At 41.7% G+C, this 20,887-nt stretch overlaps 1 protein-coding gene across 1 annotated transcript in view; it reads left to right on the plus strand.

Moving 5' to 3' along the window:
• snd1 (staphylococcal nuclease and tudor domain containing 1) overlaps window positions 1–20,887 on the plus strand; it is a 175,358-nt gene that overhangs the window by 92,266 nt on the left and 62,205 nt on the right. The window contains exon 17 of the mRNA XM_037120992.1: window positions 16,752–16,940. Within this exon, the coding sequence (XP_036976887.1) occupies window positions 16,752–16,940 (189 nt within the window). The remainder of the gene's footprint in view (window positions 1–16,751; window positions 16,941–20,887) is intronic.

The raw sequence follows: 20,887 nt of genomic DNA on the forward strand, positions 1-20,887 counted from the left end.
GGAGGAGCAGCAGGCAGCACTTTCTAAATTGAAGTCAATAACACAGCAGTCCATTCTATCAGAGCCAGTCCTCCCACACAGTCCGCTTACAGTCACTAAGGAGAGCTGAGGGTAGGATGTCGATTGAGTTCTCCAAAGTACCACTACACATGGCAACATGTGTTTGTGTGGGTGAACGCACACAAGGAGAAATAGCGGTGTCAGGGCAGGGAGGCGTGGCATTGGGGTTGTACACCTCATAAACTTGTACTTCTAAATGTCTGTACGTCTAAAAGGACCGGACATTAATTTTTACTTTCTTTGCCACGTGCATGTGTGGTTGACGATCTTAAAACAAGAACTGAATTTTAAGCAGTGGAATGAAATTCAAAATACATTCTTAGAAACATTGGGATTGGAATGAATTAAGCAAACCTGACCAAATGCCCTGAGCCTGCCACACAGAAGTGCTTTTCTTCTAAATCTAGCTGTTGTATGAAATCTTGCTAATGCAGGCATATCTGAGACACACATGCAGACACAGCCTTATTTTGCCTTTAATCCTTTTTCGCGTGTTAGCAATTCTACATAGCTTTGGGGATTAAAACTGGTATGGTTGGCCTGCCCTGAGCCAGGAGTAGGGGAGGAAATTAGTGACTTGTAGAGGGTAGACATCCGGCTGACATGAGTTTGGCTGTGTCTTGATGCATGTGCGGGAACCTTCCATAAATTGTATTTGATTCTGATGACGACTAAGTAACTGTTACTGGCACATCCGCACAGCATGGAACAGGCATGATTCGTTTGGGGGAGCTAGCACTTTTTGCTTACTTCTGCTGAGCCAAATGCCAAAAAAGTCAATCGGCTGCAGTTTTGATACTCTGTTCCTGCTAGTGTGCTGAAACGCTTGTGTGTGTTGTTTTTTCGCAGGCAAATGCAGTTTTATGATCTTGGCATGCAAGGATTTTGAGCACCTGTGTATGTAAATGCTACTATTTTAGTATTTGTGCAAGAGATTTAGTCCCTTTGCAGCAGATTTTCTAAGGGATGGATTCATTACTATCACACACTATCCTGTCATTTTGTTTCTACCCACACCCCATTATCTACAGAAAGACCTGCATGCTAAGTCACATACTGTACGTTTATACGCAGATAAATGTTGTGTACTATAATGCTGTGAGCTTTTAAAATTTAACATGATATCAACGGAATGGACTAAATGAAGCATGAAGCTATTATTCATCCACAGGACTCTTTAACTTCTTAAACATACATGTGGAGAAATTCCCCTTGCATTTTCACGACACATTAAAAGCTGTCAGCTTTTACTTTTAGTAGCTAAGTGCATCCCATATGTTTCGTCTTTGTGTCTCTTGAGCCTCTTTTCTTTCTGTAATTGTTTGCTGGTAGATATTTTATAGATCCATGCTGCTGCTGCCTACTGGTGCTCCTGCTGGTGCACTCTCTCTCTGTTCCCTCTGCCGTTTCTCTGACTGATGGCATCAGTCTAGGTCACTTGCACTCTAGTTGTGTTTATTGGCGTGTGGCCCGGTTATTTTTTTCCATAATAACCCCTCACCCCACACATAGAACCGGCTTGACACATGGATGAACAGTGGTAATTTCCCAAGGCAGACATTGATTTCACTTTCATTTTCCTGCCACTCAGTGTTTGACATCCTACTGAAAATTATTATTTTGACTTGGAAGCCTTTTATGCATCTCAATGGCTCATTTTGCCTTTCTTATTTCTAGTGATCGACAGTAACTAACAATGAAGGAACCAAATTTAGGGTTGGTGTTGAGTGGTGATTTTGCAAAACAACAAATGACATTGATTGCAATTGCTGCCATAGTACTCAAATAAGAGTTGCACTTTTAGTTTTATATGCAGTAACAGTTTGTAACTCTGTGCCTCTCCAACACCTCTTTATAATAGAGCCTCCTGTAATCTGAGTGAAAATGCCAAAATTCCTGAAGTGTGACCAGTCAAATTAGTATGTATTACACATGCAGTGATTCCGCGAGGTGTTTTATGTTTTGCTCCACACATACTGTCTCTTAAGTGTTGACTCAGATGTGCTGCAAGTTGATTCAGATTGTTTTTCAGCAACACCCAGTGCTCACAAAACTTGGAGTGCCTGCGTATGCATTTTAATATGCATGTTTTGTCTGGAGATTGCTTTGCTGACTTAACTGTCTAGACCCTCTTGTTCAAGGGCTGCCATTTGTTTTTCCTGTCGCCTATCACTGTTCTGCCGCCCATTTGTTAGTGGCTCAGCTGTGCACAGCAATAAATGACTGAGAATTGATGAAACCACTGAGACACATTAGTTTAAATCTTCTTTTGAGGAAATAATTGAGCTCTTCACTTATTAATTCAGTAGAAATTCCATGAGACAGCAGGGTTTTACTTCTTAGAGGTGCTCCATTGGGTATCCAGGCAGTAACTCTGGGCAACTAGAGCGTTGAGCTGGCCACAAGGTTTCTGCAGCTTGTAACTCCATGAACAGTAGTGGGGTATCTGCTTTTGCCTGTGGCCTTATTGCTGAAATTGAATTTGAAGAGAGTCTGTGTGCAGCTGTTTTGATGTGAGTGTTATCCATCCTATTTCCATCCTAAGAACAATTGTCATATCACACACCTGCTGGTGTTAAAAGCCCTCCTGCAGGGAACTGGCTTCTACGCCAAATGTATCAAGTACATGATCTCACGCTTTTTGTATTCTGCTATGACTGTGTCGGTTGAAGAGATCTTATCTGATGCAGTGCAAGTGTGCCAAATTCTTTTGTGCGCGTGTTCACTCACATGCACGTACATTTGTACAAGTGTTTGACATTCTTCACCAAAGTGGCTTCATATGATCCAGTTACAAAAAAAGCTACTCCCCAGCTGATGTTGAGATAGATAGTAAAACTTGTAACCATAGTTACAGTGACGGCACTTGCCAAAGATGTTGACAGCGGTCACCGTAGAACATTTTTACCTGATATTTTTTTCTTTTTAACCTACAAAAGATTATGCATGTATCCTTCAAACTGTTATTTACCAACACTGACAGCGTTTGGCAACGTCACTTGGCACATCGACATCACTATTATTGATGTGCCTTCATGAATGACTCAACTTCCTGTCAATTGTACTTGGTTGTTGTATGAGGAATCGAGCTGTGAATGAGCCACTGTGTACTGTGAACATGCTTCACGATCCTGCCTGGGTTTGTCCATGATTTAAAAAGAACGGTTACGAATGAGCTGCAATTCTACCACAAGCCCTTGCTCTCTAGAGATGCTGTAAAAAGAAATAAAAAAACACAATACTGACATCGTTGACTGATGCATGACTGACTCATCACTCTGCTCATGCTAAGAGAACCCAGCTGTGGAATCAACTTATTTGGTGAAACAGAATGGATGTTCTGTAAGAGCTTTTACTTGAAATATGTTGAATCATGTTCAGACATTTGTACTTTTTATTGCTATCTCTGTTCTGGAGTTTTGCAACACATTTAACATCAATTTAACTACCGTGATTTATTTTGTTACTTTGTAAAATTTGAATTATACCTTGATATGAATTTCAGGTCATGCAGCCAAGCCCTACGGTGTGATAAATGAATTGCCAAATGAAACTTGTGGGGTTTTTTTTTTCCTGCTGCTTTCATTGGTTTCCTCGAATCTCCCATCTCTCTCTGTGCTGATTCTCTAGTTGCAGCATGTCCTCTCTGAGGTCGTGCTGATGAGTAGCATCTGCGTTTCCAGAGTCTTGTGGGGCAGAAAGAGGAGGAGGAGAAAAAAATAAAACAAATGTGCGCCTTCAACACTCTTTCGTCATTTGTGGCCTCTAAGTTTTCTTCGTCTTCAACCCCTCCCCTCTAGCGGTCTCTCTCTGTCTCTCTCTTACTTGCTCTCAATCTGATTCTGCAAATGTTAGACCCATTTTTCTCCCTTGCCTCCTCATTATGGAGGTGTTTGGAGGCCCAGTCTTGTTTTTGACACAAATTTTTCTTTTTTTCTTATTCTGTTTCCCCACTGAATGGCGAGAGAAAAACAGAGAGGGATGATTGGAATAAAGTCACAGAATAAAGTGAAAATAAACTGAGGGTGTCACATCTGTAACTTTGTTGTGAGCTCGAGGCTCACTTCAAATATTGACAATAAAGGAAAACCAATCTGCCTTCCATTAGCATGGCTGCTTTGACAAATGAAATAAATGCAACATAGATGATCTTCTGATGCTTAAGTAGTGTCTCCAGAAGTGTTGTCATTATCCAAAATGCAGTAAAAAGCTGAAGCCAAAAAAAAAAAAAAAAAAAAACACTCTGTAGTTTAAAAGTCAGCACTCCATTAACCAGTCCATTATGGTCCACGTATCCTTGCCTCTCTGACTGTGGCCCAAATATTCAGTTTGGATACCAACACTTGGCTGAGGGAAATTACCAGCAAGAGATGATAACATCCACCCACCTAATACCTAATTTTTCATTCCTCAGACCTATGATAGACCTGTGTTTCATTGATAGCAAGTTCCCAAAGGTAGGCTCGCAACCAAACACAGGTGCAAGGTGGCTATATCCCTATAGATTTGACACTACACTACTTATTAGACTAACTACCATGTGCTAGTGACTGGTCAAAATGTGTTGCGGGTGAAGAAATAAAGTGGGGGGCAACGAGTCTTCATTTGTAGTCAAGCAACAGACTGACTCTGTGGCTCTTAAGTTGGCATGACTTGATTCAATCAGCCTGCCCTCTCCATCCGCTCTCGCTCTCGCACACACACGCACACACATCTCAATCCCAGATCTCATTTGTTTATCGTCGGTTGCCATTAATGTGATTGAACGTGTGGAGAGGTTGAATTGGATTGCCAAAATTGAAGAATGATTATACAATTTGTCGCAAGGATTTTTTTCATCCCATTTGCTGCCAACTGGGGTCCTATCATCCTTACCTATTACACGTTCTGCAAGCTACCTGGTGGCTTAAAAGATTCGGCTCAGCTGAATGTAATACTCTCTTAGTGGTAACTGTTGGGTGTCTTGTACATAATTTTCAACTTAACCAGGAGGCATATTCTTGTAGACTCCTGGATCTGTTCTCTTAAACCATCCCTGTTGGAAATTACATATTTAACTCGATTGAGTGCAGTTGGGTGGAGTCTGAATGGTTTTTGCTTCTAGCACATGCCTGGCATCATCCAGCCTGCAATGTAGACTCTTTGCCATACCTGCTACTTTCTAGCAACATGGAGGACCTCTTCAGTGGTTAGTCTCTACCACTTTTCCCACACTCAAGCTCCAACCCCTGCCTAAAAACTCTCCAACTAGCCTAGCAACTGGGCACTGCCTCTCGTTTTGACAAGCACACAGAAATTGACAAAAAGCCATGTTGAAAAATGCCTCTGTCGGCTCTTTTCCTCCCCTCTTTTTTCCCCCCTCATTCTCTCACTCTGTCAGCACAGGCAGGGTCTAGGAGGACAGAAATGGCTTTTTGAGTGACACAGGCTGGCTATGCCATTTGCAGTGTCAACTGGTGAAAGAGGATAGAAAAGGAGGTGGAGACAAATGATGATGGCCTGGCCATGATTGTCCCGTGCTCCTTCTCGCTTTCACCCAACATCTTTTCACCCCGAGGTCGCTGAGGTCCAAATAACATTGCCACAATGCAGGGAGTTGTTTTCCACAGCGCTATGATTGTTCTTTTTGTATTGTAATTTCACCAAAGACAGAGTGACTGTGTTTAGATTTCCCTTGTTAATGAATTATCTCTTGGAGTGAGTGGAAAGTTGAGGAGATATTGTAAGTCAGAGATCAATAATTAATCAGGCCACATCACAGTTCCTGTCTGTTTATGCCGGATTTGGAGTATTTTGCCCAGTTCCTCTCTTGGGGGCATTTTCATTCAAATGGAGGTAAAAAAAAATCTCAATCTTTTTAGCGTAATCCAGTTTCTGATGTTATGAATCAGTCCTTACTTCTCATTCTCCTGTCTTCGACAAATCTTCAGCTGGATTTTGTTCAGCTCCACCCCAAGGGTTCTGTGCGCCCTCATCAGCTACAGCTGTCAGCACACTGGAATGTCCAGTAAGAAATCATCCAACTCCACCGTTTTCCCTACGTAGGACTATCTATGGTGCACCAATATAGTTTGGTCATTGCAGCCATAGGATCATAAATATTTAAAATTCCATTATGAAATCTTAAATTGATTCATAAAGCTGTGGCAAATGAAGCATGATTGAAGAAACAGCTGCTCATCTGGTGGATTTCGCTATGAAGAATCACTCTGGAGACGTTTGACAGGCAGAAAGTTGTCGGGGCACCTGCAATTGTGGGAATAGTTCAAAGTTAGTTTTTTGCTACCTGTAGCAATTGGTAACCACATTAAAAAGGAAACGCACGCTTTTTTCTTTTGTTGGGATCCTTTTTGTATGACCATTTTCTACACCTAGAAATGAATAAAATACTTGACTCACCACATTATTCTATAAATTGCTAGTGGCCATTTGATGGCAATAGCAATTCTCATGGTAACCAGAGAATAGCTGCTCTTCAGGTGAAGCTGTGTTGGTTGTAAAATTGGTAGTAAAAACATGTCATTGTTATTTCGTCTTTCTCCATGTTTGCATTGCTGCTGTACTGCACAGTGACTGCAAAGTAATGGCCAGTCTTTATTGGTTATGTACTCCAAGGTATAACTGTAAATGGATCTGTAGGAAAGCAACGCTGTCACTTTGAGAGGGTAATGTGGCTCAATGCCCTCTCCAATCATTTTGACCACCCCTAAATGTGCTCAATGTGGCTTGACTGCTCCCACCAAGCATTCAGTGCTCCAGGCAGCGATTTGAAGATTTGGACTCTTACCTCTCATTGCTTTCCAATACCCTCGGGCCTCGAGACGCTGGGTGTCTCAACCCAGAACACAGTGTACCTCTGGGAGCCAAGTGAAAAATGCTTAAAAATCAAATTACAGTCTCCATTCATGTGTCAAGGGCTGCAATTATTTTTTTGGTTTTCCAACTTTTTTCCATTTAGATCTGTTGTAGCAAGCTTTCCTATTGACAAAAAAGAAAACCGTTTCAAAGTAATAACTTTCACTGAGCTGTGTGACATTTGTTCTTAACAGCCATCAATAACTTACAGCCTCTTTCAATTTGTGTTTTCCCACCTTCACCCCCACACCATCCAGTTAAGGGGAATTATTTGATATTAGTAATATTACAAATGTAGCTCAATATTCATCGACCGGCGTGTCATGTCGCCCTTCTCTTAAAAATGAGATGGATTGTAGTTATTGCCATTATTGATTTTAATAACCAGGCTGTTAAGGCCCGATGCAGATCCTTGCTCTCGCTCAGCTACCTCTGGTGCTGTGTGCGCAGGCTGAGCTAGTCTACATCAGGCTAACAAACGATCTATAAACTAATTTAACTACATGTTTAGCATGATTAGGTTTGCTGACTCTGTCAGTTTCTCTTTTTTCTTCCGACCCTCTGAAAACAGTAAGTTTTATATGTGCTTTGCACCCCCCCCCCAGATCAAATTAAACAGTGCTGATTTGATGCAAGATCACAGGACTATTGGGGTAACGGATTAAAATGGGAGGCTCTAGCAGGGCACTGTGTTTAACAGGATCACACTTCATCACAACAGTATTGATCCATTGGGGCAGATAGAAAGAGACTGACTGATGTTGAATCTAGTCGGTCATTACATCGCCACAGGTCCTGCATTACTTGATGTCACTGACCCTTTCACTGTGTTGGGACTTGTAAAACCCCTATGGTATCCAATTGTTGTACATGTTGTGGCTTTGGGGGAGAAATGACAGAAAAGTAAGCTCAGAAAGGTCAGTGAGCATCGCAAAGGCCTGCAGGTTCCAACCAGAGTCCATTTATTTTTTACATGATCCAGCATGACCTTGCTCATGTGTTCTTTTTTATGGGCTACAACTGTGTCTGATCAATGCCAAAAAATATTACAAGCTTAATCCTAGAGTATGATGGGTAAATTCACTAGATCATTGGCTTTAATGGATAGTTCTCCCAGTGTCCATGACTCTCAATAAACAGCCATAAAATCATGCAAAGTCGCTTGCTTGTTTCAGACTGTATGTCATCACCAAACGGATGTATTTGTTTTGACACTAGGGCACTTAAATTGCCTTGAAACCTCTCCAGCAGTAGATCTCTCCATTTTTGCTTTAGATTGTCTGCTGTAGGTCGTTTGTAGAGGACAACACCAGCTACGACTCACTATTGACCTCTGCTTTCTCACTCCCTCTCCATCTTTGCCCTAACTCTTATTCTGCAAAGGCTTCATAAGTCTTTCAAAGCTCTTGTCTGATGATCGTCATCGCATGCATTACAATTTGAATTGAGTAGATGTAGCGAGGGCAAGAGGACAGGGCACAAGCTAATATTTATGATTTGTAGATGTCAACATCTCAACTCTTCGTAATGAGGAGCCCTAGTTAGTTCTTATTTCAGTGTTTGCTGTTGTCACTTGTTTACCATATTCTCCACAATTACCCAGAGTAACAACTTCAGAATGATTAGCAGATAACAATACCAGAGGATTTTTGTCTCTTGCGCCTGCATTAACTAGAATTCAATTTATTCAGTCTTTGCCTGCTGCTCCATCTCTTTCCCTTAACCCTCTCCATCCAGTCCTCCTTATTCACCTGTTCTGTCACAACAGTGATGCAGGGCAAGCGTCAATTATCTATTGATAAAAAGAAAAACTCATTAATGGGCATCAGGCAGGTTTAATGGTGGAGATCATGCTTGTTTGCCTCACCATTAATGGCCCTAGCCATTAGAGAAGCCGTTTGACTTTTCCCCATCCTGCCACCGACAGACAGCAGCCTGCCCCTGACAGTGATGCATGGGACCCCCTGAGTCACATTGATCACCCTTGGAGTCCATACACACACAGGCACCCACACAACCACAAGTGTGCATGGTCGTGCTCCATTGGTAGCAACATCAACCTTCGCTGAATTTGGACAAAACTCTTCAAATCTTGAAAAACAATTTAGTGCTTTATTCCTACGAAATTTTGTTTTTCTCAAAAATTATGTAATAGCCGAGTAATAGTGTAGCAATTTTTGGAGAGTTCATAAAAGGTCTTTTTGTGAACTGTTTCTCCAATTTTTAAAAGAATGTTAAAAGACTGGACTGTTTGCTGCAGAAACAGGCAAACAGGCCGAGCTAAATCACCCCAAATCTGCAACACTGGAGGGTACTTTAGTTAGTTTGCTGTAGTGCCAATAAAAGATTTGTTTTGCTCAATGCACCTGCTGTAATTGCAGACTCTGGGCATGGAGGTAGCGATGTGGGTCCCAAAACTGTCCTCTTGCCACTAATGTGTTTGGACAGCCAGATTGAGACACACTTCAGTGCTGCGGAGAGCACCGTGGACAGCAATATCTTGCCAGGGTGAGGCCAGTCCTCACCTTAAACCACGTTTTAAAAGTAGAGGTCTTTCTTCTGCAGCAATCTGCACTATAGGTAGTATATACATAATCAAGTCAGTGGCTTCTATCACTCTGTAATGTAGTTCTAAACGGATATTAGGACACTTTTAAACCATTAGCAACACCAGTAATTATAACTTGTGTGTATTTTGTTGCCACTCAGCCACATTACATTTTGTAAACTGCTTATAAATTCTAGAAATACTTGCTTTTGTATTATACAGATGTTTGTATCCACCATATCAAAGCCTCCCCTGCTCAGGCTTAACTCGATCACCATGGGACTAATAACCGTCTGTCCTGACCCTGTGGTCCAATAGTTAATGAACCAGCCTAGTTTGGAATTTGCTGGTGCCAGAGGTTTGCCCCTTGGCCTGGAGCTTAGCTGTTGTGCTGGCTCACCAAAGCGGGGACAGTCAATAACCTGCACACCCAGGTATCCTAATGGCTTAGAATAACCGACACGGAAGAGTCACCTCACCCAACCTTTTTCATTTCTTAAAGTCCCTGCGTTTTGGTGGTGCTGATATTGTAGTCTGTATCCTCCAGGCTTTTGAAATATGTTTTGTGTGGACATGGTGATAAACGGAAATCTCATAGCTAGCCAAGAATCAAAATGCCAGCAGACAGTTCCCTGCAGTGTTTATCTGATTGAGAGAATGTTTTTTTTTTTTTCCTTGCCTCGGACAAGGCTTGTCACTGACTTTTTCTAAGCTTTTGAGAACACCCAGTATCTTTCAACAATACCCGTTCCATTGAAAATGTCTTACTGATCTTATATATTTTCTCATATAGGCTTGAAAGAAAAAATAGGTCAATCATTTTAGCTGTTATCAATAAAAACAGGATCAGTCTCACTGCCCACATTTTTACTCCCGTTCAATGACTGGTGACCTGTTTTACCCAGTCCATCCCTCCTTTGTGGTGAAGACTACAAAGGTCACCAGTTTGCTGGCTCACACCTCTTTAACAGTGGCTGCAGCTGTTCTCCCCATGCAAACATTTTTTTCTTTAAAATTACCGGCCCCATTAACACGCTATTTACATCCCTGCCTGATCTATGGCATTAAGGGATCAATAGCGGTTTGTTTAATTCATTCATTTATTCTTCTCTGTCTGTCTCCCCCCCCTCTCTTTTTTAAAGGTGATCTATATTTATAGATTTCTCCCGGAACGGACTGGCCTTTTCCCCTCTCGATTCGACCAAAGTGACACGCTAACACATTTAGCCGTTTTATGCACGGGTATCCCTGTTCTGTGGAAATGAGATATGTGCTAAACAAATGTAGCACTTTTCTTAGAGTTGGGTCTTGTTATAGCTAGGACGTCACCTGAAAAATTGCCTGTTACCACAATCAAATAGCTTATGTTTATTTTGACAAATGCAACACATGACCCGGTTTTCTGGCCATGCTGTGCTCTACTGTGTTCCATTAACAGCAGTTTATGGACCTTAGTAATGGGTGCACTATTGATAATAGGCTGTGGGGAGATTTTTAGAGGGTGAAAGGCAGTCGTAGAACATGTGCCTTATGTGTGGTTTGCAACCAAATGACAGCACTCTTTACTTCTGCGTAAACACCTTTGGGGTGTTAGAACCTTTTTTCTTTCAGCAACTTGTCATTTTTCTTCAACAGCTTGACATTTTCCTTATCTGTCCTTTTTTTTTGTAAGCAAAGATTTCAACCCTTTAGGTTGTCTCTAAATATCTGCACACACACATTAAAAAGAGATTGTCCCACACAATGCTACATCTTATACACCTCCATGTTAAAATACCTTTCTTGTACGCACACACACATCACAGGACCACTGTAGTAGTAGAAATAAGTTGTCTTGCTCATGGCTGTCATGGCTTTGAGCGCCTCTGTCACACTGATAGCGTATTTATTACCTAGCAGTAGTTGTCAGTTTATTTGTTTTTGCTCCCCGTTCATCTGTCGTCCTGGACACTTTGATTCAGTTTTCAATTTAGCTTTGATTAATTATCTCCGCCCACCAGGAACACCTTTCACGAGATATTGATTTTTGGTCGAGATCCGATCAAAGTTGTGGATGTGCATCTTGCTTGGGGGATACAGATGTATCATTTGAAAGAACTCTGTGTGTCCACTTACAAAAATGATCCCTATAAGCCAGCGTCACGGGCAGCACTGAGAGATGATGGACTTCTGTTGGATCGGGCCGTTCATACCCCCAAATGGAGTTTTCATGCAAGACTGGGCTTAGTGCAGTGAGGCTGACCCATCGATGCTCAACTTTTTTCTTTTTTTTCCCCCATGTGGGACAAACTGTCCTTCTCATGTGGCATTCATGACTCTGAATTAAGTATCCATTGATTTTTGTTAAGTGAATAGGGAAGGTTAGGAATATGAATTACGGTTTGGAGATTATCTGATTGCTCTCCCTCTTTTTCGCCTTTCTCCCCCACTTTGCGCCTCAACCCAGGGCTTAGGATCACTCATTGCTCAGAGGAGGTTTTGATCTCTTTGCAAGAGCACACAAAAGAGCGCATACACTCCACACCTCCACATCACTCCTTCAATCTTCTCTAAGGCTCAGTTTGATAAATGGCTTATTCTGCTGGATGAGCAAAGGGCTATAGGTGGGAGTGACTCAAGTCTTTCTATCTTTTTCTTTCTTTTTTCTGTGTCTGACTTTCTTTTCTGTCTGTCTGTCTGCCAGTCTTCGTTTGTTTTGGTCTGAGTCAGGGTGATGAGGGAGATGAGCAGATAGTATGGCAGAAATGGAGAGAAAACAAGCCGATGCTGGTTCTCTGTGACATCAAGGTCCTCCTGGCCTTCCCCTACCTAGTCATTTCAGCCGTGTGCGCTGACACATGATACACTTACGAAGATGCACCCTGATTCAATAATGTAATGAACACTTAATCCATTAACACTCAAATGCATAAACACACCTACATCAATATTATCCCGCAGTATATTTTCACTTGCTACTTTGAAAACTATTTATATTTACACTTTAATGTGATTTTATATACGCAGACAGACAAAAGACTGGAAAGAGCCCAGCTAAGTGACAGTACAGTAGCCATAAAAGCAGCCGCCTCCTTGTTGCTTAATGAGAATGAATGAAGACATGCCAAAACGTCTCCATCTCTCGTCACGCTCTCGCTCTCTCTCTCTCTTTCTGGAGTCTGCAGTGCACTCTGAACAAATGCTATGTTTGCCACCGTCAAAGCCTTTAAAATTTTACGACCAGACCTGGTAATTTGACTCATGCAAACTTAAATCTCTATGGTGATAACCGCGATCCCAGTAATTGGAGTGCGCAGTAAAACTTAGATTTAAATAGCAGCAGAGTTGCCGCCCGTGATGATTGAAAGCATTGACTGACAGATTCATATCCTCCAAGCCTTGCATTATACATGTAGCCCGCTCTCTTTTCTCGATGAGAGAATGCATAGCGCATAATGTATGCATAGAGCAATACTTGAATTGAGCCTCAAACCCACATGCCAGGTTGGACCTCATGGGTTCTGAAATGGCTCAGACACTCAAGTGGACAGCCTGTCCTCCGTAACTTTAGGTCATATATCCATTCGCTTCCCCCTTCAGGTATTCAATATTTGTTTTGTTTGGATGTGGTGATAAAAGGAAATCCCATTGCTTGCCAATGTTTAGATTGCCAACCCCACTGTGTTCTTTCATTTTCTTTTAGTGCAGGGTTTGGCTCTGACATGACGTGTCACCTACCGCAGCCTTTTTGATTTTTTTGCTCACTTTCAAACAGCTAAGTGAATTAAATCTGCTGCAGTTTTAAAACATGCCCTCGGGCCAGGTTTCACTTCAATGGTACCAAATGGCTTTGTCTTTTGTACTTGAATGACTACGCATGTGTATGTGCTTGTGCATACACACGCGTGGTTTTGAGTGTATGTGTTTTTTTTGTTTTTTTTTAGCCTTTTTTCTCTTTCCCGTCCAGTGTGTCGACACAATCCCAGCGTTTATGAGATTACCAGAGCCCATTTGTGTTCCGGCGGGAGCCATCTTGGCTCGGAGGAGGACTCCGCTGGGAACCATCTGGGCTCTACTCAAAGCAGTTTCCACTCCGCCTCCCCTGTCCTCTCCACATTGTGACCAAAGCTATTTACTTTAGAGGGAGAAGGAACTCAAATTTCATGTGTGTATGTGTAAAGCTATAATATTCAGTCTGCACAACGATCTCCTTGGTTCTGAAGTGGCACATTCAAAGTTAAAAAACATTGACATGATATTAGAGTAGATCCTCTTAGGCTGCAATAATCATTCGTTCATATATATATATATATATATATATATATATATATATATATATATATATATATATATATATATATATATATATATATATATATATATATATATATATATATATATATATATATATATATATATATATATATATATATATATATAGCAAGAGCTATTGATTATTTACTTAAAAATGTTTTTATTCTTTATCATTTCAAACACTGGACAAATGCTAACAATATATTGCCATATGTCTAATTTCATATCTCCTAGAGAGTCTGTAACTTGATAAAATACACAGTTACTAAACAGCAGAATAATGTCTTAAAAATACATGAAAAACATATCAAATAAAGCATAATTTCAATCGGCAAGACGGAGAAGTTCTCATTATTGGCAATGATGGCTCACTGGATAAACGAGCTGTTATCAGTCCGTTTTCCATATTAAGTGCGACATATTGTACCAACGATGGTATTACTCTGCAGTCCTGCCATGGATTTAAAGCCTCTCCAAGCTGATCTTTTTCTGTCAGTGGAAAATTGGGCCTTGGCTCTTTTTTATGAATTAATTTGTCCTTCTTAATTTAACATTTGACCTCTCTATTAGCCTCTTTCATCTCTTCCCCGCTGGCCCGTGAAATGCCAGGTTTCTTTTTATTTAATGATGCGTTCAAGATCTCGGTCTCCTGAGGTGAATAATGTTGACATATTTTTTTGACTTCAGTCTGGGTATCACACTCTATAATGAAAACAATGACAGCAGATTTCATTAGTGACTATTTTAGTTTGAATTGTGGCTGATCTTACTATATCACATCACAGTACCTGTGTGGTCACGACGCTCCTCTAGTTGTATTGTACTGTTAGCAGGCTAATTTTTCTTTCCATAAGGTTGGCAGTATGTGGTAAATGGGGCTTCTTCTGTAAGTGGTCTGGGAAAACAGACTAATTTGTTCTGTTACAATCAGAAGTGTGTAAGACCACATGTCTGTGATGCCTGTTGTTTAACTTTAATATCATCCCCAGCATATCTTTTCCTCCCTCTCCTGCCTGTCTCTGGATGGTCACATGTTTACATCTCGCCTCATAAAGGCATGATTGATATGACTTGCCCTGCTTTGTGATTTCTCCACATGGTTGTAACATTCATCAAATTTATCTAGTTGCTACATGGGCAGGGGAATTGTATTTTCCTCAAGTAAACGATTGGTATACGGGAATATCGGTAGAGAGAGCGTGTCTCCTTGACCTCGAGATAGCTTTCTGCACCCAAAATGATTCTCTGTGGAGAGTGGATGACATGTGAAATGTGTTGAGGTGATTTCTTGTCTTTCAGGTATTGTTCAGCGGGTGAATGACTGTGGAATTATTTTTAGTCTGATCAGCCTTTTTCCTCGCATGGGAGGTCTAACAAAGGAATTTATCCTATCTAGTTTATGGTTCAAGAGCTTTCAGTGTGCAGAATTCATTGTTCTAATTTGTGCATACAATTTTATAACATCTTGTGGAACAGATTTAGTCCGGAAGTGTAGCTTTCAATTTTCACTCCAAATTGGAAATTTTCCCAGCTCAAGAGCGTTGTCATTGGTGTTTTATTTTTGTTGTGCGTTCGTTCGAGCATCCTTAGTGGTAGTTGTGACAGTTAAGTTGGTTCCAGCCATTCTAGCCTTTTCCCAGCACTCGCCCACTTCCCCATTTGACATTTCGGTGTGCTTGGAGGACCAGTGGAGCTCTAATAGCCTAGTTACGTAACTGCTTCTGCACTTAGAGACGAAGAGAGATAAAATGGGGTGAGTATCTGAGATAGCGGAGAGAGATGGAGAGTAAGAGAAAGCAGATGAGCTACGAGTGAAGGATTGTATCGCAGTGGGGTCTTGGAAGGCTACACAAATGCCTTTTATAGAGCCTTTTGATTACCGTTTTACATGTCAGATATGTAGAGTTATTATCAGAGTGGTTATTATTGTTTAATTGAAAATAACAAGTTTTATTCATGGCTTCTTTGAAATGTTAACCGTGTCCAGAAAGTTGAAATACATGTATGTTGGCACTATACGCCAAGGTTGTCAATTTTTCTTCTTAATAAAAGAGCAGATTATGCATTCATTAATAAAAGCTTTTGACTTTAGTTGAGAACAAGGCAGAGCAGTTTACAAACTTAATTCCCCTCAGATTTCCCTTGTGGCTGCAGGGCTAAGCAGCCTCGAGTCTTAATCGCTTGACTTCTCCCTATCTCTTCAGCACACCTGCCCTCTCACTTTCTCGCTGACTGAGTAGGGAAAAAAAATCGATTGATTTTTTTATTTTTTTTTTTCCCTTTCCCCTTCTTTCCCTGGTCGTCCATCACTTATGAAACAAAATGTAATGAATAGATAATTAGCCTGAATAGGCAGAATTTGGTTATAGTCCATCATGGGAAATGTTGTGAGATCTTTCCTACTTTGTCAGCAGGGTTAGCTATTTCAGTGCCTTCATTTGTTAACTTAAGGGAATTGCAACTTGGGTGTCACTAATTGCTAATGATTTACATTGCAAAAAAGCAGGATGACAATATTTAGAGTCTTAATTAAGGTTGAAGTGCAAACGCAACACTAATTTAAAGCCACTCATACTTTTTTGTGCTGGCCCCGGGATTTAAAAGTCTTATTGTTTGCAACTATACATAAGTTTCTTCTGATAAAAGGTGACGGTAGTCCTTAATTGAGAATGTCAAGGACAAGTTGTCTTAAATGTACACACTGCTGGGGTGTGCCATGCTGACCAAGACCAGATACTACTGATTGGGAATTCCACAAAAGAGGAGTGAAACAGGATCTGTGTGTGTGTGTGTGTGTGTCCTACCAAATCAATACACAGCTCAAGGGCCTTCATTGACGTGTCTATTGAAGAACAGTGGTGTCTCCTCACAAGACCGCCCCCACACACCTTCACTTTATTGCCATAATGGAATCTCGTAACCTAATCTCGGACACAGAACATTAACTCTTTTCTCCCTTTTCCTCTTCCTCCCCCCTTCTATTCCTCTGTACCAGGTGGAAGTCGAAGTGGAGAGCATGGACAAAGCAGGGAACTTCATTGGCTGGCTGCACATCGAGGGTCTGAATCTGTCAGTGGCGTTGGTAGAAAATGCTCTGTCCAAGGTCCACTTTACAGCAGAGCGCAGTGCCTACTACAAAACCTTGGTTTCAGCAGAGGAGGGATGCCGACAGAGGAAAGAGAAGGTAGGCCTCATTTTGCACTGCGAGAGCTGAAACTACTGTACATCCTGAGAGGCTCAGAATCAGTAATTGTTAGTAGTTCATCAGTAGACGTAAAGATGCAGTCAACCGGAATGACCACCCTTGAAAACTCTGAGGAGAAAACATAAAAAGCTGTTTGTTCAAATGAGAGAATACACACATTCTTCCAGGCACTGGCCATCAGATGCATCTCTTCTCCCAACAGCAACTCCACTATTCTCTCTCCTAAACTTGCACACACTGCCCTTGTCAAAGGCAAAGCCCATCCCCCTCACCAGCCTGACAGCCAATTAGGACAGGTGGTGCCATGACCTTTGGCTTCCATGAATACAAAACTGAGCTTTTTTACTAAACCAGCAAGTATATCCGTATGAAAGTAGAACAGGAACACGTCGACTCACCCCACTCAGCAATGAGCAAAAGCAAGTCATGTATTCATGTATTAATAACATGCAGGCTGTACCTTTTAGTAAAAGCTACAATAATGCTCCATCTGGGGTGGAGAATAGCCACATATTTGCCATTATCATTGAAGCTTCCTTTCCTCAATGGGAGTCCTTTGATGGATGGAGGCCTCTCTCACACTGATCCTGATCTCGCCCTGCATTTTCATTATGGCTCCACGAGTCACCCCTGCCAGATGCATGGAGTGCCTGGCCAGCTGTCATCCTTGTCCTCTTTCCTCTCTATCTCTGTTACTTATTTCTTTTACCCTCTCTCTCCCTCCCCACCTCTCTCTTTCTCTCTCATTCTCTCTTTAGCACTCACTTCTACCTATTTGGGTCCTTTAGGAGACACAAATGCCTGCTCTTCCCATATAAACGTGATGTATTACAGGAGCCAAGAGAAGGCTGTGTTCTTTTGTCTCTGAATCTATCATGTTTGTAGTCAGTGCGTTCCTGCCCGTCTTTTCTTTCTCTTTGCTCCAGCCTTTTTTTCACAGATACTCTCGATCTGTGTCTTCCTTTTCTCGAAGCGGTTGAAGAGAGACGACTGCGCAGGTGAATCCTTTCTGTCTTGGAAAGAAGAGAAAAAAGCAGCAATCTGGCCAGCGATGTGAGCACACCGACCCTGCCATGTTAAATCTAACCGCAGCAAGAAGGCACATTCCTGACACCTCTGATGACAATTTCACTACCGCTTTCTGACCCCCTTTGCAGCGTCGAGACAGATTGACTTTCACCACAAGGTTTTGACTTGAGCTAACCTGAGTGCGGACAGGGCCGAGAGGAAAGACGACAGAATGGGGCCCTGAGTAGACCAGACAGACGGTGATTATGTTTGATGTTAGTTTGCCACAGGCACCGGTGCACAGATCAACCACAGCCTGATTTGTTTGTGTGTGGGTGTGTGTAGTGGATAGTGTGTTGCTTTAATGGAGCACAGGGCAACCCGTTGTGTATGTGTGCGTGTGAATGCATAGTATGCAACTTGAAGGCAGATGAGGTGGGACTTGGTGTTCTAATTAACCCGTAGAGACCATCTTGAGAAAAGCTGAGCGCTTGGCTTTTTTTTTCTGTCTCTCTTTTGAAGTCATAGCTGGTCTTTCTCTATGTGTAGGCTGAGGCTAGGTAGGGTAGAGCACATCTCCTTCCCCCCTCTTCCTCTTTTCTTATTGCCCCCTCTTTATTGTCCCTATGGCTGTGGATATGGAAGACATGAGTGAATACTGCTGTGTCAGGCACCCCGCACAAGAAAAACAAGATTGTCGTAATGAAGTCAGAGGGTGTGTGTACTCGCACACGCATGCTCATTAAAGAAAACTTTGCGTTGGCGGTCCAGCAGGGACCCAGGACAACAAGGGGGATTGAGGCTTTCTGCAGTAGCATCCTGAACCAAAACTGCTTAGTTCGAGTGACTTAAATGAATATGAGTTTTTCCTACAATGAGACCAGTGGGACAAAGAGATTGTGTTCTAAATGAAGCATTCCAAAGGGTTTGAAGAAGAGCCTTTTGTAGAGCTCAGCATGTTTTGATCTTGCGTATCAGCATCTCTTAGAACAATATTTGGAACAGTCCTCACAGCAAACCTATTTCTCCCCTCATGCAGAAGGCTCAAGTTGTAGTCCTGTGCACATTCTTAATTCTCTTCCCAGTTAGTTATTTATGGCTAAGCTATTGTTTACATAAATCTCTTTAATTCGTGGCGCCCTGTCAGCACCTATTGTCACGCTTTCAGTGATAACATTTAAGTGATTCAGCTGTAAGACAGAGCCGGAACACTGTATATACTCATTTCATGTTTTAACAATGAGTCGACAGTTGCCAAACAGTGCTCATGCCCTCTTCTTAAATGTTTTGCCTGGTTTTGCAAAGCATTCTTGTGTATATTTGGATCCTCCTAGGGGTAGCAAAACACATTCTTGCTTACCAGGCATCTCTGTAAACAAGACTTGTAAAAACACTGTGTTTTGTCATTGTAATATGAGACAGCTCAGTGCAGCTATTCATGTGATGTTCCAGTATTCCCAAACTGCTGCTGAGAGAAATAAATTTGAAAAGATAGCAGCAGTTTGGCTCAAAGTGGATTGGGAGCAGAGATTTGTACTGCAGAGACATTAGCGGGAGCTTTCAATTAACTTCCCCGAGGAATGAACCGGTGTGGATTGTCAATATTTGGTTGGGTCTCAAGAGACTGTCATTTTTTAAAAAAAAAATTCAGGAACAAAAAAATACTCTTGCCTCTCAAACCATCCACCAATGCAAATTTCTGTCATAAAGCCCAGATCGATGGATTGTTGCAGTGATGGTTGGAGGTCTCTCTCACCCTTCACACAAGATCTCTGTAGCTCACCCAGAGTGGCCATTGGGTTCTTGGTCACCTTTCTTACAAAGGCCCTTCTGTACTGAGAGTAGATTAATGAGGAGAAACAGTTAATGCAAAAGATTTTGGGATAAGGCTGCAACATAACAAAATGTGGAGAAAAGTGAAGGGGTCTGAATAATATATGTGCGCTGTATATCTACTTAAAAGAATCGCAACGTAATAGCTTTAAGCAGGCAGAGGGAAGAAACATTCTAGTAATTGGAATGGCCCAATTATGAAGAGGTGAATCAACAATCGGCCATTAATAATAACCAGTGTGCGCTTTCTGTTGAGCAAGGTTTTTTTTTTTTTTCCTTTTTTTTTTCTATAATTACCCAACCTTGAAGGAGATTAACACACTCCGATGGGTCTCAGAGTGGGAGAGAGGGAGAGAGGAAAAGAGAGAGTGGAGAAAGGAAGAGGATATGACAACCCCTGTTAAAGATATTTCATGTCACGAGACTCTCCTCCTTTTATCGCTGCCCGCCCCTTTCCTTCAGACTTTTTCAGCCCTCTTTATAGACCACAGTCTTTCTTTTAACCTCTTCAGTCTGCTCCCCCTCTTCACCCGCTCCCCTTCTCCTTTTCTCTCTCCTCCTCCTACTAATCGTCTTTGAATCCTTTCTTATTAACCGGATTAATGTCTTCTCAGATGCCCTGAGTCATGCCCTTGTTCCCCTTTGCTGCTTTACAGTTTTTTGGATCGTGCAGGACAGCTCCTTCCTTGGCCTTGACTGTGGTCAGAGTGAGTCAGGCAGCTGCATCATTTGTACCCTTTATCAGAGGACAAAGAATCACTCTGAAGCGTAAACCCAGGATCCGGTGCTGCTGTTCCTTTCTGTATACTTGACCTGTCTGTCAACGATACTTGTCTAAGCCTTTAGCTTTGTAACGTGTCCTTGGTGGATCCTGATTGAAGTACATAATCTTGTTTCAGCTTTCTCTACTTTTTGAGTGGAATTCAGAGTAGCCAACTTAACACTCACTTGGCCCCAAGGGCCTGTTCACAATGATACATTCACACATGGCCAGACCAACCATTTTTGTACTGCAAAGCAAATCAATGGACTTGGACTTGCTATGATTGGCTTACTCGCATTGTAAGCATTATATGCAATTTTTG

This window comes from Acanthopagrus latus, chromosome 14 (genome assembly GCF_904848185.1).
Source record: "Acanthopagrus latus isolate v.2019 chromosome 14, fAcaLat1.1, whole genome shotgun sequence".
In the NCBI taxonomy this organism is placed as follows: Eukaryota; Metazoa; Chordata; class Actinopteri; order Spariformes; family Sparidae; genus Acanthopagrus; species Acanthopagrus latus.